We start from the raw sequence: 15,315 nt of genomic DNA, 5'->3' as shown, positions 1-15,315 counted from the left end.
ACAAGTGTCCATTGTAGGAAGTGTAACAGTGCCTTGTTTGTTTTTTCTCCTTGCAGCACTTTGCCTAGTCTTGATGCTCCCTACCCCATGTTAATATTAGTTGGACCCATGGCCTGTGGAAAGCGAGAACTTTCTCACAGAATCTGCAGACAGTTCAACAATTTTTTCAGATACAGGTAAATTTACTCCATCAGTTTAAGAGACGATAGAATGCGGTCAAGGCTCAAATTGTTGCTTTTTTTTAAAGTTAAATATTACAGAAGACTGTTAAATGGTCATTGCAAGGCGTTCTGTCTCCTACTAGATCTAGGCTGTCTGAAATCATCATATAATATCTACTTATTTTTTAATATGCTGTATAAATTATCAAGATTCCTTTAAAGGTGAACTGCAAAGCAAAATCAGCACCTTTTATCTGTCTGTCCATCCATCCATTCATCTGAACTTATTCTTTAGTTCATGTTATTGTGCCCAGCGTCACAGTTCAGGGCAACTGCACCTGTATTTCCCCTCCGGTTCAGCAAGGGCACCTACTCTTGGCTCCCAGCTCCCCAGCTCTTGCCTTTCTGGATGGAGACCCATGGACCAGGGTATTCCCAGGCTGCATAGTTCCCTGCCTTCACTGTGTATTTCCCAGCACAGACAGGTTGCTCCAGGACACCTGCTTGCTGTCTCTTCAGAGACAACAAAGTGATTGTCAACAGATATAAGTTACCATGCAGCACTTCCTAGGCAAGCCTACTATAGTCTTAAGGTACAAAGCATTACAGAGAAAATGTACTAAAACAATAAAAGAACTTACATGCATCCCCAAAGCTTGCCTGAATAACCCCAACCCTAACATGGATTCTGGAGAGCCCAGTCCTTCAATCCTTACTCTGAGGATTGGGACCCACCAGGAACTAGGGGTCCTATCCATTTGCTGATTCAGGAAGAAGGCCACGAGCCAGTTTAAGACCAGCCTATTTATCCAAAAATTCTTTCCTTGTCTGTCAGAGAATCCAGTTGGAAATATTGTTTGTAAATTTTGCCAGGGGGGTGGCTTCTCTGGAGATGTTACAACCTGAGTGAATTTGCCTAATCACCCCCTGCTCTTCTCCTATTTACCTTTCCCATGGAAATGCATACAATTCCATGATAACACATATACAATTGCATTTTTAATACAATGAACTCCAAAGATGTTAAAACTAATTCTGTAAGGTTTAACTTAATTCAGTAAAGTTCATTCAGGATATTGCAAGAAATTGTCAGTCTGCCACAGCCCACTACAAAAGTGTTAGGGTGCATCTATACGGGACACGTACATATTGCATCCAGAAGCGAATAGGATGCCAGTGTAATTACTGAACTATTACAATATGATTTCTGTGACTAATGCCGACAAAGTGGGAATCCTCCATTCTTCACCAGCTGTAGAGTCTAAATTTCAAGGTAGTTGAACCAGCATAATATACTTTTTGTAGCTAATTCTGACAAAGCAAATGGGCATCCTTCATTCTTCACCAGCTGTAACTTCTACATTTCGAAGGTAGTTCTGTATAGTACACATTGCAGTGATCTGTGTAGCCATGTGTTACTGGTGCTCTTATCATCTCTCCAATTCTGTCTGTTTGCTACACTCACTTGTTGCATTTTGCCTTATTTTAAACTGTAAGTTCCTCAGGGCAGGGACTATGTATGTATCTATATACATTACTATGTATATGTACAGCACCTAACACAATGGGGTCTCTAGGTACTAATGTAATATGTCATAAGAATAGAGCCCTAAGTGCATATACAATAGCTGACAATGTAGAAGCAGAATTAGTTCTTTGGATGCCCAGCACCATAGAACCCTAGATTGACTATCAGTGATGTTATATAATAGGCACCTCCTTCAACTCAAGTCCTATAATATGAAGATCTACTCTGTGTTTGTAATATGTTATAATGCTAGATTAACTCACATGACTAGCAAGTCCAAAGGACTTTTTGACAGAAATGCTGTGACGGTTACAAGATTGGAAAAATCAAATGTGATGCACAATGAGTGCTTTGAGAGACCAGCTTGGAAATTATAACTAATTGAAAACTGGCCCGAATTTTCCAAGCACTATCTGTTTTCCAAAAGCATTGTTTTTAATATGTATTATTCCTCAAAAGTTTTATGTATGAGAAAAAAGGAGAGAGAGAATTTTAACAGAGCAGAACATTGCAACTACAAAGCAAAGTTGTATTTTAATTATTCAGTGGAGATTTCAGCAATTTTATGGCTTACTGTTTTAAATTTCAAACATTCCACTCATTAAAAATGTATTTCATGTCAGATATCCTGGCAGTTCAAATGTGAACATGGCCTTGCAATAAAAAAAGTTGTAATGGGTAAAAGTCTTTCAAAAAAATAAATAAAATGAAATTGGACACTAAGACCATCTGGTTTGTGCTCAGGAATGACCTTTAAAGCTGGATACGTTTCTAATATCTTTGAGAAAATCAGGCCTTTGAAGTTAAAGTTTTATAGGGTCCATGTGCACCACACTGTTCTCATTTGCCATAGTTCATTGATAAAATAGTGACACAAGCTAGTGCTGCTACAGTTAAGCATCTGTCAGCCTCTGCATTATAAACTTAATTTCTTAGTGGTTTATACACCTCTACCCCAATATAACGCGACTCGATATAACACGAATTCGGATATAACGCGGTAAAGCAGTGCTCCGGGGGGGGGCGGGGTTGCGCGCTCCGGCGGATCAAAGCAAGTTCGATATAACATGGTTTCACCTATAACATGGTAAGATTTTTTGGCTCCCGAGGACAGCGTTATATCGGGGTAGAGGTGTAACTCAGTTGTATTAAAGAAAAGAGTTTATTCCACATTAAATCTAAGATCTCAGTACAGAGGAAAAAAGAATACCCCCCCCCCAACTTAGATATTTATTCAGGGGTGTATTAATAGGGGGGTTGTATGTAAGACACAGGAAGTAATTGTCCTGCTCTGCTCAGCATTGATGAGGACTCAACTGGAATACTGTGTTAAGTTTTAGGCATCACACCTTAAGAAAGATGTGGAAAAATTGGAGAAAGTCCAGAGAAAAGCAAGAAAAATGATGAAAAGTTTAGAAAATCTGACTCACAAGGAAAAGTTAAAAAAACAACAACTGTGCATGTTTAGTCTTGAGAAAAGAAGACTGAGGAGGGACCTGATAACAGTTTTAAAATATTTTAAAGGCAGTTATAAAGAGGACAGGGATCAATCGTTCTCTGTGTCCACTGAACGTAGGACAAGAAGTATTGGGCTTAATTTGCAGAAAGGGAGGTTTAGGTTAGATATTAGGAAAAACTTTCCAAATATAAGTTAAGTAAGGAATAAGTTACCTAGGGAGGTTGTAGAATCCCCATCATTGGAGGTTTTTAAGTACAGGTTAGACAAACATCTCAGGGATGGTCAAGATCCTGCTTCAGGGGATGGACTGGTTCAGTGTTTCTCAACCCATGAGTCATGACCCAAAAGCGGGTCGCAAGAATGTAGGAAAGGGTCGTGGCTATCTGGAGCCCTGCCATGGGGGGCCGAGAGCCCAGAGCCTTGCCACCCGGGGCTGAAGTCGCAGAGGTCACATAAAATCACAGAATCCGTTACCTCTGTGACCCATTTGTAGCCTCATCAATTAGACAATCAAATGCAAAGTGGGAAGAATTATGGGAAATGAGTGTTCCATGTAGAACTTCCAATGAAGAGTGTGCATTTTAATCACAAAGTGAGTCTTTAATCAGTGAAATGGATACATTTTTAAACTGTTCTGTTGCAACTGCAAGCACAAGTGACAGTAGGAATTCATCACAACCTGAGAAGAAAAATAATCGTAGGTACGACCCTGTTTACTTAAAGTTTGGGTTTTCATTATTGAGGACCGAAATGATGAACACAGGCCACAGAGTGTCATCTGCTGTGAACTGTTAGCAAATGAAAGCCTAAAACCATCAAAGTTACATAGGCATTTCTGGACAAAGCACTCTAGCTATAAAGACAAGCCTCTTGATTTTTTTAAACGAAAAAGGAAAGATTTGGAAATGTCAGAAAAAACACTTGAATGTGTATCTACTATCTGGGAGCAAGCATCGCATGCTTCTTACCTTGTTGCACACTGCATTGTGAAATGTAAAAAAGCTCACACGGTGGCTGAGAAGTTAATTTTACCTTCTGCTATTGACATGTGCACTGAATTATTGGGTGAGTCAGCTGCAAAAAAATTAAAAATAATCCCTTTCTCCAGTGATACAATACAGGGAAGAATCTGCGATATCTCAGAAGACCTCGAACTGCAAACAACTGATGGTCTTTCAGTAAGCGACTGTTACAGACTCATACGGATGTATCAACTCACACTATCTTGCTGGTTTATGTGAGGCACGTGTGGGAAAGTGATTTTCAAGAATCATAGAATCGTAGGACGGGAAGGGACCTCGAGAGTCCAGTCCCCTACACACAAGGCAGGATTAAGTATTATCTAGACCATCCCTGACAGGTATTTGTCTAACCTGCTCTTAAAAATCCCCAATAATGGAGATTCCACAACCTCCCTAGGCAATTTGTTCCAGTGCTTAACCACCCTGACAGGAAGTTTTTCCTAATGTCCAACCTATACCATCTTGCTGCAATTTAAGACCATTGCTTCTTGTCCTATCCCCCGAGATTAGGAGAACAATTTTTCTCCCTTCTCCTTGTAACAACCTTTTATGTGCTTGAAAACTGTTATCATGTCCCCTCTGTCTACTCTTCTCTAGACTAAACAAACCCAATTTTTTCAATCATCTCCCATTGGTAATGTTTTCTAGACCTTTAATCATTTCTGTTACTATTCTCTGGACTTTCTCTAATTTGTCCACATCTTTTCTGAAATGTGGCACCCAGAACTGGACATAATATTCCAGTTGAGGCCTTATCAGCGCGGAGTAGAGCGAAAGAATTACTTCTCATGTCTTGTTTACAACTCTCCTGCTAATACATCCCAGAATGATGTTTGCTTTTTTTGCAACAGTGTTACACTGTTGACTCATATTTAGCTTGTCATCCACTATGACCCCCAGATCCGTTTCTGCAGTACTCTTTCCTAGACAGTCATTTCCCATTTTGTATGTGTGGAAGTGATTGTTCCTTCCTAAGTAGCGTATTTTACCTTTGTCCCTATTGAATTTCATCCTATTTACTTCAGAGCATTTCTCCAGTTTGTCCAGATCATTTTGAGTGTTACTCCTATCCTCCAAAGCACTTGCAACCCCTCCCAGCTTGGTATTGTCTGCAAACTTTATACGTGTACTCTCTATACCATTATCTAAATTATAGATCAAGATATTGAACCGAATCAGACCCAGAACTGATCCCTGTGAGACCCCACTTGATATGCCCTTCCAGCTTGACTTTGAACCTTTATAACTACTCTCTGGGAATGGCTTTCAATCAGTTATACACCCATCTTATAGTAACTCCATCTAGGTTGTACTTCCTTATTTTGTTTTTGAGAAGGTCATGCGAGACAGTATCACAAGCCTTACTAAAGTCAAGATATACCACATCTACTGCTTCCCCCCTATCCACAAGGCTTGTTACCTTATACAGTACTTGTTTCGTGCGGATTTGCCTATTTCTGCTACTGCTGCTGATATATTTGTTGCATTGGATATATTTGTTACTTGGAGTCAGTGGGATTGAGCTGGTCAAAGTGTGTTGGTGTTACAACTGATGGGGGCGCTTCAATGACAGGGAAACATTCAGAAATTGTTCAAATAATCCTTTTGAAAGAATCCAATGCAATGTGGAACCACTGTTTCTTGCACAGGGAGGCATTAGCAGCTAAAGACATGGTACCTGAGCTTCACAAAACTCTTAAAGATGCTGTCAAAATTGTGAATTACATGAAACGAAATGCCAAGAATTCACGATGCTTTCAAGTTTTCTCTCAGGAAATGGGCAGTGCACATGTAAATCTGCTTTATGATGCTAAGGTTCTCTGGCTGTCCCATGGCAAAGTGTTGTCTCGTGTATAAGACCTTAAAAGTGAGTTGGCAGCTTTTTTTTTTTAAGGAAAAAAAGTCTCGCCTGGCAAAGCACTTCAGTAACGATACATGGCTTCCTCATGTTGCATATACGGCAGCCATATTTGATTATCCGAATTATTTGACTCCGTCTTTACAGGGAAGAGGGCACAGTCGCTTTGAGCAAACTGACAAAATTGCTGCATTCAAAAAAAAAACTCTCTGGTGAACAAACATGTTTCAAATGATAGAATGGACATGTTTCGCAATGAGTCTCTAGAAACAAAAAAATTGGAAAGATTCTGCTATCCAGAAAGCACTGAAGAAAACGATCAGTAATCATTTAAATTGCACAAAAGATTCTGCGATTACTTTCCAGACGAATAACTCAGGGGAAACGAATGGATACAGGATCCATCTGGAGTTGTGTTGGAAAATGTTAGTCTACCTATGGAGGAAGAATCTCAGGTGGTCAAGTTGTCTTGTCATTACAGTCTACAGAGAAAATATACTGAAATGAGCTTTCCCCAGTGTTGGGGCAGTGCTGCTGTTGGAATATCCTGCTCTTGCTTGCCAAGCTATTATAGTCATTGTGCCTGTCAGTACAACATACTTGTGAGAAACTGAATTCTCTGCCCTGACTCAACTGAAGAACAAAAGCAGAAACAGACTGGATGTTGAACACGACCTTCGGATTGTACTGACTACAATTACACCAAACTTCGATAAACTCATCAAAGAGCAGCAAGCTCCGACTTCTCAACCTAGGATTTATTATACTGTTGTTAGTCTGTTTCTGTTGATGTTGATTTCCGCCTTTAACTTTGACTGTTGATCTTCATAAACTTATTACTATTGTTGTTGTTATTTATTATTACTACATATAGTAGGTAATAAGTATTTTGGGGCCAAAATACTTGGGTGTTTTCTACTTAAGCTATTTATTGGTTGGGATTGGCCACCAATGTTTACAAATGGATCCTGGTCCAAAAAAGGTTGAAAACCATTGAACTAGATGACCTCTCAAGGTCTCTTCCAGCCCTAGATTTCTATGATCAAATGAATAAAATTACAGGGAAACAAGAGAGGTTTTATAAGATTTTCATTACAAAAACTCAAAAGAAATAAAAACAAGAAGGGCCTTGTTGTTGGTGGGTTTTTTAATTTGTACTACTGTAGCACCTAAGCTTTAGTCATTGACCAGGAACCCACTGTGCTTGGTGCTGACTAGTTTATGGTATTAGGAGTTCACTGAAACACTTACGGAACAAAAAGAGAGAACTGAAAGAAACCTAAGTTAGATGCAAATGGTACCTGTACTCATATAGGTTTTGTCATAGAAAGTAATAGACATACAAGGGTCTGATTCTCATTCACTGTAGGGTCCTTTTACACTACTCTGTCAGTGTAAAAGGGCTTAAGTATAAATGAGGACCAGGCTCACAATGATTCTATTTACATCAGTTACCCAATACCCATACCAAATAAAGCATGTTTGTGTCACACTTGGGAATGAAATCTGGGTGCCCAGACCTAGACAATGCTGCCCCAAAGTGTGACATGGCTTTTTTTCGATTCTGTGATCTCCAGCTTGAGGCTTCAAGACCCAAAGCTCACCATACAAGCTGTCTGTCCAGTTTTATTTTGCAAAACTGGTTAACATCCATTATCAGTGTTTTAATAACACAGCCAGGCTCTGTATATTTAGATGTGAGTATTTTTTGCTATGTTTTGTCTGGGATGGATCAGTCAAAAAGTCAAGGAGACAAAATATTGCCAGTGTAAGTCTATGCATAACATTTTTGTTCTGCTTGTCCTGTGATACAAAAGCACTATTAGCAAAATTCCATCTCTCAGGAATGTGACCCACTGTTAGGAGTGACTGAGGACCATATGCTGGGGCTTATGTGAAACAGAATGTTTAGGAAGGGACTGGAGCCTTTAAACTAAAATTTCTTCATATGTAGACTTTGCTGTTTGGCCAGATTCATATTTGTATGACCCTCATCTCAAAAGAAAGTTCATGTGTCAGATACTTCAAATTGTTGCCCTTAAATAGCATTTAAATGTGCATCTTTAAATGTGCATTTTAAATATCTCCCTTATCTCCCCTACTTCCAGCCAGCCTCATTGATTCCAGCACTGATACCCTCTTACTGCTGGGGCTGGAGCTCACCACTGGTCCCTCCATCTACTTCTATCAATTGCTCAACCTGCCTCCCACCACGCCTTCCTATATCTAAGATTCCTATCTATCAGCCAGGAGTCAACATAGCCGGGGGGGGGGGGGAATATGAATTTATCACTTCCCTACTTAACGGTGGTGTGACAGCTTCCACTCAGATAATCCTGTGTGTTTGGATTTATAGCCCAAATGTGATGTTACATTAATACAGTTTTTTTGCATTTATAGGTTAGTCTTTCAAATATGCAGCATTAGTGGTATGATTTGCACCTCTTTATATTCCTCATATTTCTTCTCTGTTTAAAATAAAATCATTTCTAGTGCTATTCCCTCCTTCTCTTCCACTACCAGCTTTTAAAATGATTGAAAACTGGTGGTTCCTTTAACATACCATATATCTTCCAGCCCCTGTCACACCACGAGGGCATCTTACTTCGGAGAAGACAACAGACTTGATTACTACTTCATTTCTCAGGAGGTGTTTGACAATATGTTGAACATGGTAAGAATTGGACTTGTGTCTTGGTAGGCCTAATCCTGTAGTATCAGTGAGTTCACTGCATTTCCCTTAAACAAAAAAGTCTCTAAAGGCCTGATTTCAGAAAAAATGAGATGTGTGCACAATTAAATGACTAATATGCATGTTCAGTAAGCACAGTTGCATGTCCAAATCAGGTATTTGTTTGTGCAAATCTTCAGCTAGACTGTCTCTTGTGTTTAGCTACAGTACTTTTACAATGGGGCACATAGATCAATTGGAGTCTTTAGGTACTATTGTAATATTAATGAATAGGTCATTTGCATATGCAAATACTGTGTGTGTGTGTGTGTGTGTGTTGGGGGATGGAGAGGATAGAGGTGCTAGAAAGCCAAAAGGAGGCTTGTGGATAGGGTCCTGCCATGTTTCTCAGTGTTCTAGGAGCACTATGGGGAGCACAGGATTTAAAGGGTGGCAGATTGACCCAGGCATTGTACCTGCCTCTCTTCTGTCTATAGACAGAATGTCTCCAACTACTGCTTCTGGTGCCTATTTGTACTCCCAATGCAATTTGGGCTCAAAAAGCCCAATTATAGTACTTTATTGGTAGATACACAAGGCCTACACATTCATAAGCCAGTGAGCTGATGTTTAGTGTTTATCTCTCAATGTTTAATTTCCAAAGAATATCTTTGGACACACACCACTGGGCACCAAAGTTTTATTTGCCAAGTTTCACTGTTGAAATTGACTTCCCAAGTCTCTGTTTTCCTTGCAGGTTCGCTTTGTGTATCCACTTTCCTCTTTGGTATCTTCTCTTTTATCCTGTGCTGCCATTCATGTTGATGCTCTGTCAAAGGAAGATGCCCCTTGCTTTAGATCTTGCGCTTCTTTGCGGGGTGAATGAATAACCAATGTAAAGTTGTAACCTGTCAGCTGCTTGTTTTCAATGAGCTGATGTTTTATTATTCACAAACAATGTACAAGCCTGCACCCTTGAGGCCTATTCTTTGCTGCTCTCTGCAAGTTTTGCACCCCAGGTGGCCTTGTTATCGCTGATGATTTAGGCTTTGTGGAGCTGTATACTAATGGTAACCAAGTCTAGAACAATCATTTTTACTGTGCTTCTTTAGGAAAGTTGTTTTCATTACAGTCTTTCCATTGTCATGACACATCACCATTTTAATTTCAGGGGAAGTTTATTGCAACGTATAAATATAGCAGCCACTACTATGGATTAGGAAGAGAGACTGTAGAATCCATTGCCAGAGAGGGACTGGCAAGCTGTGCTCATTTGGAAATAGAGGTAGGCGTTATTATTACTTAACCATTATAACATCATCAAAAAACAAAACATAGAAACGTGTCCATTATCAATCCAAAAGAATAACATTTACCTTTGTAGTTTCTGCGCTAATTAAATAATTCTCATTATGAGAATTCCTCTCATGTGAGAGGAAGGATGACCCAGTGGTCAGAGCACTAAGCTAGGACTTGGGAGACCCACGTTCAATTTCCTGCTCTTCTACAGACTTCCTGTGTGACTTTGGGCAGGTTACTAGGCCTGGATGCACAAAAGCAGTTAGACGTTGCTAAGGTGAGCATCAAACCCCCCAACTTTTGGGAGTCTAGAAAATCATAGAAACACACTGCGATTCACAAACCCTGAGCTAGGTGCCTAGGCTCCCCAGACAATGAATGGGGAGAGAGAGGGGCCTTAGAATGCTATTCACAAAAGCTAGCATGCCAGGCAGGGAGACACGTAAGGTAGCCAGAGGAAGATGACCAGAGGGATGTGTGCTAAGTCACTCAAGGAGATAGATATCGAAGTTCAGGCTGCAGGGAGGTGCCATCTCTACTAGCAAGTCACAGCTGGGATACCCATCCCTTATAACTTGTAGCCCAGTGGTTAGAGTACTCATGTGGGAGATGCCTGGTTCAAGTAATCCCTTCACCTGGGAAGGAGAAGGGATTTGAACTGAGATCCACCACCTCTTGGGTAAGTGCTGTAACCATTGGGTTATAGGATAGTCTGTTATGGGGCTCCCTCAATCTCTCTTGTTGAAGCTTTTCCACTATGGATAAATAACTAAAGAGTCATTGGAGTAGGTTGAGTGGAGCCTGGGCGAGTGCTCTAACCACTGGGCGATAGAGTCAGTCTCATGCTTGTGCTCCCTCACTCTCTCTCTGGCCCACATGACTCTTTAATTATTGATCCACAGTGGAACAGCTTCAACAGGAGAGATTGAGGGAGCCCCACAACAGAATACCCCATAACTCAGTGGTTAGAGCTCTCACCTGAGAGGTGGTAGATCTCAGTTCAAATCCCTTCTTCCTCTCAGGTGCAGGAAGCACTTGAACCAGGCAACTCCCACATCACAGATGAGTACCCTAAGCACTGGGAGAAAAGTTATGCCCTCTCTGGTTATTTTGTATCAATTTGCCTGAGGGGCCCCATTTGGTAGGCTGCCTCTGAGCACACCTACCGGATCAGGCCCCGCCTGTGGTTAGGTAGCCGAACATCTTTCTTCTCCTGGTTTGTAGATTGCTCTGGGACTTGGGGGCCTAGCGGGAGGCAGCAGTGCGCATGCACAGAGACAGAAACATTGGTGCCTAGGGAACGGTTTATTGCAAATACGTAGGTGCTGAGTAAGTTTAGGCGCCCACAAGATTCAGTGGGAGTAGTTTATGTGCATTATCATTAATCATTTATATATTGCCAGAAGCGTACAAGACACTGTATAGCGATAGCTCTGTATCAAAGGGCCAACAATTAAATGGTCTGATCTTGCAATCTGAGTGCCTATTTTGATGTATTAGCATACTCAGCTCCCATTGGCTTCAACAGGATGCTCAGCTTCTCACAGGCTAGGACCCTAAATTCACAAGTGAAGACAAACTGGACATGACACACTGGGATGTGCCTCATAAAGCTTGAATGCTTCTCAAAATAGGTGTATTACTAAATGATGGAGAAGTTAGGGCCTGTATATGAATAGGGAAGTCACTGTGCCTTTGTTGGATATTATCAACAGCAATATCATGGACAGCTAGTTAAGAGATGCCTCTGGTGCCAGCGTTCTAAAGCGTGTAATAATTATGCAGCAGTCTGCATTGCTGTAGACTCTACCTGTTGATGACAAACCATAATGGTGAGTTATGCATCTGAAACAGAAAGGCTTCAAGTTCATTATCATCTCCTAAGCCTCTAACGAAAGTGATTCATGCCTATTAAAAGAACATTTTAATGATGGTTCATGAGCTGAGGCTAAAAATTTGAGCCATTTAATTCCCTTTAATCTACTACCTCTGCACTGTTGGGTGGTAGAATTTGTCCCCTTTGTAGTAACTACATTTCTAGTCAGTGAAGTTCCTGTTGCATTCTGCGACAGAGTGAGGGGAGATGTTCCAGGGCACTTTCAGGACCCATCCCTTGTTGACGTGGCCATTGGTGCATACAGTTACCCCATTTGAGCATAAGATTGCAGTAGCTGCATGTGCACATTAGGCATACAATTTACGTTTCAATCCTATTTTTCAGATACATCTTCAGTTTTAAGTTTCTGTTGGCCCCCACATAGACTCCATCCCCACCCCTCATTTCAGTGATGTCACATTTTTGGTTTTTGATTTGTTTTACACTAGAAGGCACATTTTGTTGCTTTTGTAGACAGAGCTTATTGCAAACAGGGGTTCCTTGCATCTCTCTATTCCCACCACCTTGTGTGCCACCCTCTGATCCCTTTTTATTTGTAAGTAAGGCCAGGTCCATACTATATGCTTACTTCGGTATAAATAGGTCACTCGGGGGTGTGAAAAATCCACACTCCTGAGTAACGTACTTATACCGACCTTAACCCAGCGGTATGTTGGCTGGGTGATGCAAATTATGATGCTGTCGGAGAGAGTGTCTCCAACAGAAGCACTACAACTGTGCAGCTGCGCCAATCCAAGCTTGTAGTGTAGACCTGCTCTAAGTGTAGGTAAGACCCTCATCCCACAAATACTTTTGTACTTGAACAGTATCACTGAAGTCAGTAGGACTGTTCTGATGCTTGAAGTTAAGCATGTTCATGTTTATAGGATTGGGGGCCTAAGGTACTCACTCAGGACTCATTTTTGCTGATTAGGCCCAGCCCTAGGTTGGATAGGATGGGGCTATATAGCTCTGTCTTCTCTCCTTTGCCTTTGGGGATTTGTATATCCCAGATGGTAGTGGGGGAAGTTAGGATGTAGCAGCCCATATGCTAACCAGAGCAGGGGGATGCAGTTTTGTCTGGCCCTTACATATTAGCCTTCCTCCCCTCCCCATTATACAGCCATATATGCAGAATTTAGTCTTAAACATAGAAGCCAGTTGATCTGTGACAAGTGCTTTAGGGTCCTGTTTATACCAGTTTATGCCACATACTGTATTTTTTAGTTCTTTATACTATTCAGGTATGTTTAGTGCAGATGTAGACTTTCCCCTTTCTCAGAATATCGTGGTTTGGTACAAGGGATGCTGTCAGAAATTCAAAATCAGTTCACTTACCATCATAAACTACTGTGGTTTAATAAACCCTCATTCTCCGAAAGTTATCAGGCCGCTCCGCATCAGTTAGAAAAACATTCTGATTGAGAAGAAGATTCCGATGTTGTTCATTGTAAAAGTGAAAGGGCCGAATTCATTGGTGGTGAAAGTTACATGTGGGGTGTAAATTGGTCAGAAAATGGTTATAAGAAATACAGTAGTATGACTTCTGACATGCAATATAAGGGAGAGAAAGGATAGGGCCTAACAGGAAAAACAGATACTAGGCAGGTATAAGAAAGCAAGGTGCATTAAGTCACCAGTGAACTATAGGCTTCCAGGGAGTTGTACTCACTAACTTCAAGATGAATTTGGTACCAAATTTTGAAGATCATAGACTTAAATAACTTACCGACATTGCTAAATATGATGGTTTGTAATTAGTAAGGGGTCATTATGAACACAGCATGTCAGTAAGTAGTCACTGAGTTTCAGGAATAAAACATTATTGGGTGCTTTCTGTCTAATCTTAAAGGGTGTGCAAAGTTTGAAAAATACCTACTTTGAACCTCGATATATCCTGTTAGTACCAATGAACAAAGAAAAATATGAGGGACATCTGCGGAGGAAGGGGCTGTTTAGCAGGCCAGAGATTGAAACTGCAGTCTCCAGAGTGGACATGTATATCAAAATAAATCAGGATTTTCCAGGATACTTTGATGCGGTAATTAACATGGGTGAGTTAATCTCTTTTCTACCAAGAATCTGATTACCCAGGGTGATGGTAATGGATGCCCCAAAACTGCCATGCAGATAAAGTCATCTCTGAAACAAAAACTAGGGGAAGGCAAATTGATGTTCAAAGTAGCTGGTTTGAGTCTGCCAGAAATGGAACCCAGCTAGTTCTTATCCAGGGGACATAAAGCACTGCAGATTTGTATCTTTGTTCCCTCAAGATTGAATTACTGCATTATGCGCTAGCTACATCTTAAATCCATCAAGAAACTGAACCCGGTGTAGAATTCAGCTGCACATTTGTTAAGCAGTGTCTCTCATGAGGCTGTTACACTGAAGCTCCGTGATGTGCCCTAAGACCCAGATCCTCAAAGGTATTCAGATAGGGTTACCATATTTTGGGCCTCCAAAAGGAGGACACTCCGCGGGGCCCCGGCCCCGCCCCCAGCCCCGCCCCCGCCCCCGCCCCAACTCCGCCCCTTCCCCAAAGTCTCCGCCCCCTCCCCTGCTTCCCGCGAAAATTTGATTCGCGGGAAGCCTGAAGCAGGGGGGGGAGGGGAGGAGGCGCGGCCCAGGCTGGCCCCCGAGCGGCTCCAGCCTGGGTCGGCTCCGGCGCTGGCCGACCACCCCCGGCCCGCCCAGAACTGCCGGCCCCTGGGCCCCCGGTCGAGCACCCCCGGCCCGGCCCCCGGGTCCCCGGCCCAGCATCCCTGGCCCGCCCAGCAGCCCCGGGCCCCTGGCCCACCCAGCACCGCCGGTCTCCGGCGGCCCGGCACCGCCGGCCTGGCGCACCCCCCGGTGGCCCGGCGCACTCCCCGGCCACCCAGCACCCCCGGCGGCCCAGCACCCCCCGGCGGCCCAGCACACCCCCCGGTGGCCCGGCGCACTCCCCGGCCACCCAGCACCCCCGGCGGCCCGGCGCGCCGCCCGGCACCGCCGACCCGGCGCACCCCCCGGCCGCCCGGCACCGCCGGTCCCCGGCGGCCCAGCACACCCCCCGGCCGCCCGGCGCACCCCCCGGCCGACCGGCACCGCCGGCCCGGCGCACACCCCGGCACCGCCAGTCCCCGGCAGCCCAGCACACCCCCCCCCGGCGGCCCGGCGCACTCCCCGGCCACCCAGCACCCCCGGCGGCCCGGCGCACCCCCCCGGCACCGGCGGCCCGGCGCACTCCCCGACCCCCAGCGCACTCGCCGGCCACCCAGCACCGCCGGCGGCCCGGCGCACCCCACGGCACCGCCAGTCCCCGGCGGCCCGGCGCACTCCCCGACCCCTGGCGCACTCCCCAGCCACCCGGCACCGGCGGCCCGGCGCACTCCCCAGCCACCCGGCACCGGCGGCCCGGCGCCCCCCCCCGGCACCAGCGGTCCCCGGTGGCCCGGCGCACCC

General features: G+C 43.6%; 1 protein-coding gene across 3 annotated transcripts in view; it reads left to right on the top strand.

Moving 5' to 3' along the window:
* LRGUK (leucine rich repeats and guanylate kinase domain containing) overlaps nucleotides 1-15,315 on the top strand; it is an 87,265-nt gene that overhangs the window by 37,256 nt on the left and 34,694 nt on the right. For 2 of the 3 annotated variants that reach the window (XM_042843231.2, XM_005291857.5), the window contains exons 11-14: nucleotides 57-176; nucleotides 8,606-8,702; nucleotides 9,871-9,984; nucleotides 13,727-13,928. In XM_042843231.2, coding sequence (XP_042699165.2) covers nucleotides 57-176; nucleotides 8,606-8,702; nucleotides 9,871-9,984; nucleotides 13,727-13,928 — 533 coding nt within the window. The remainder of the gene's footprint in view (nucleotides 1-56; nucleotides 177-8,605; nucleotides 8,703-9,870; nucleotides 9,985-13,726; nucleotides 13,929-15,315) is intronic. The other variant, XM_042843232.2, reaches the window with a different exon arrangement.

Source organism: Chrysemys picta, chromosome 1, assembly GCF_011386835.1.
Source record: "Chrysemys picta bellii isolate R12L10 chromosome 1, ASM1138683v2, whole genome shotgun sequence".
Lineage (NCBI taxonomy): Eukaryota > Metazoa > Chordata > Testudines > Emydidae > Chrysemys > Chrysemys picta.
Note: the sequence above shows the minus strand (reverse complement) of the source record. Positions and strands in the feature narration are given on the sequence as shown.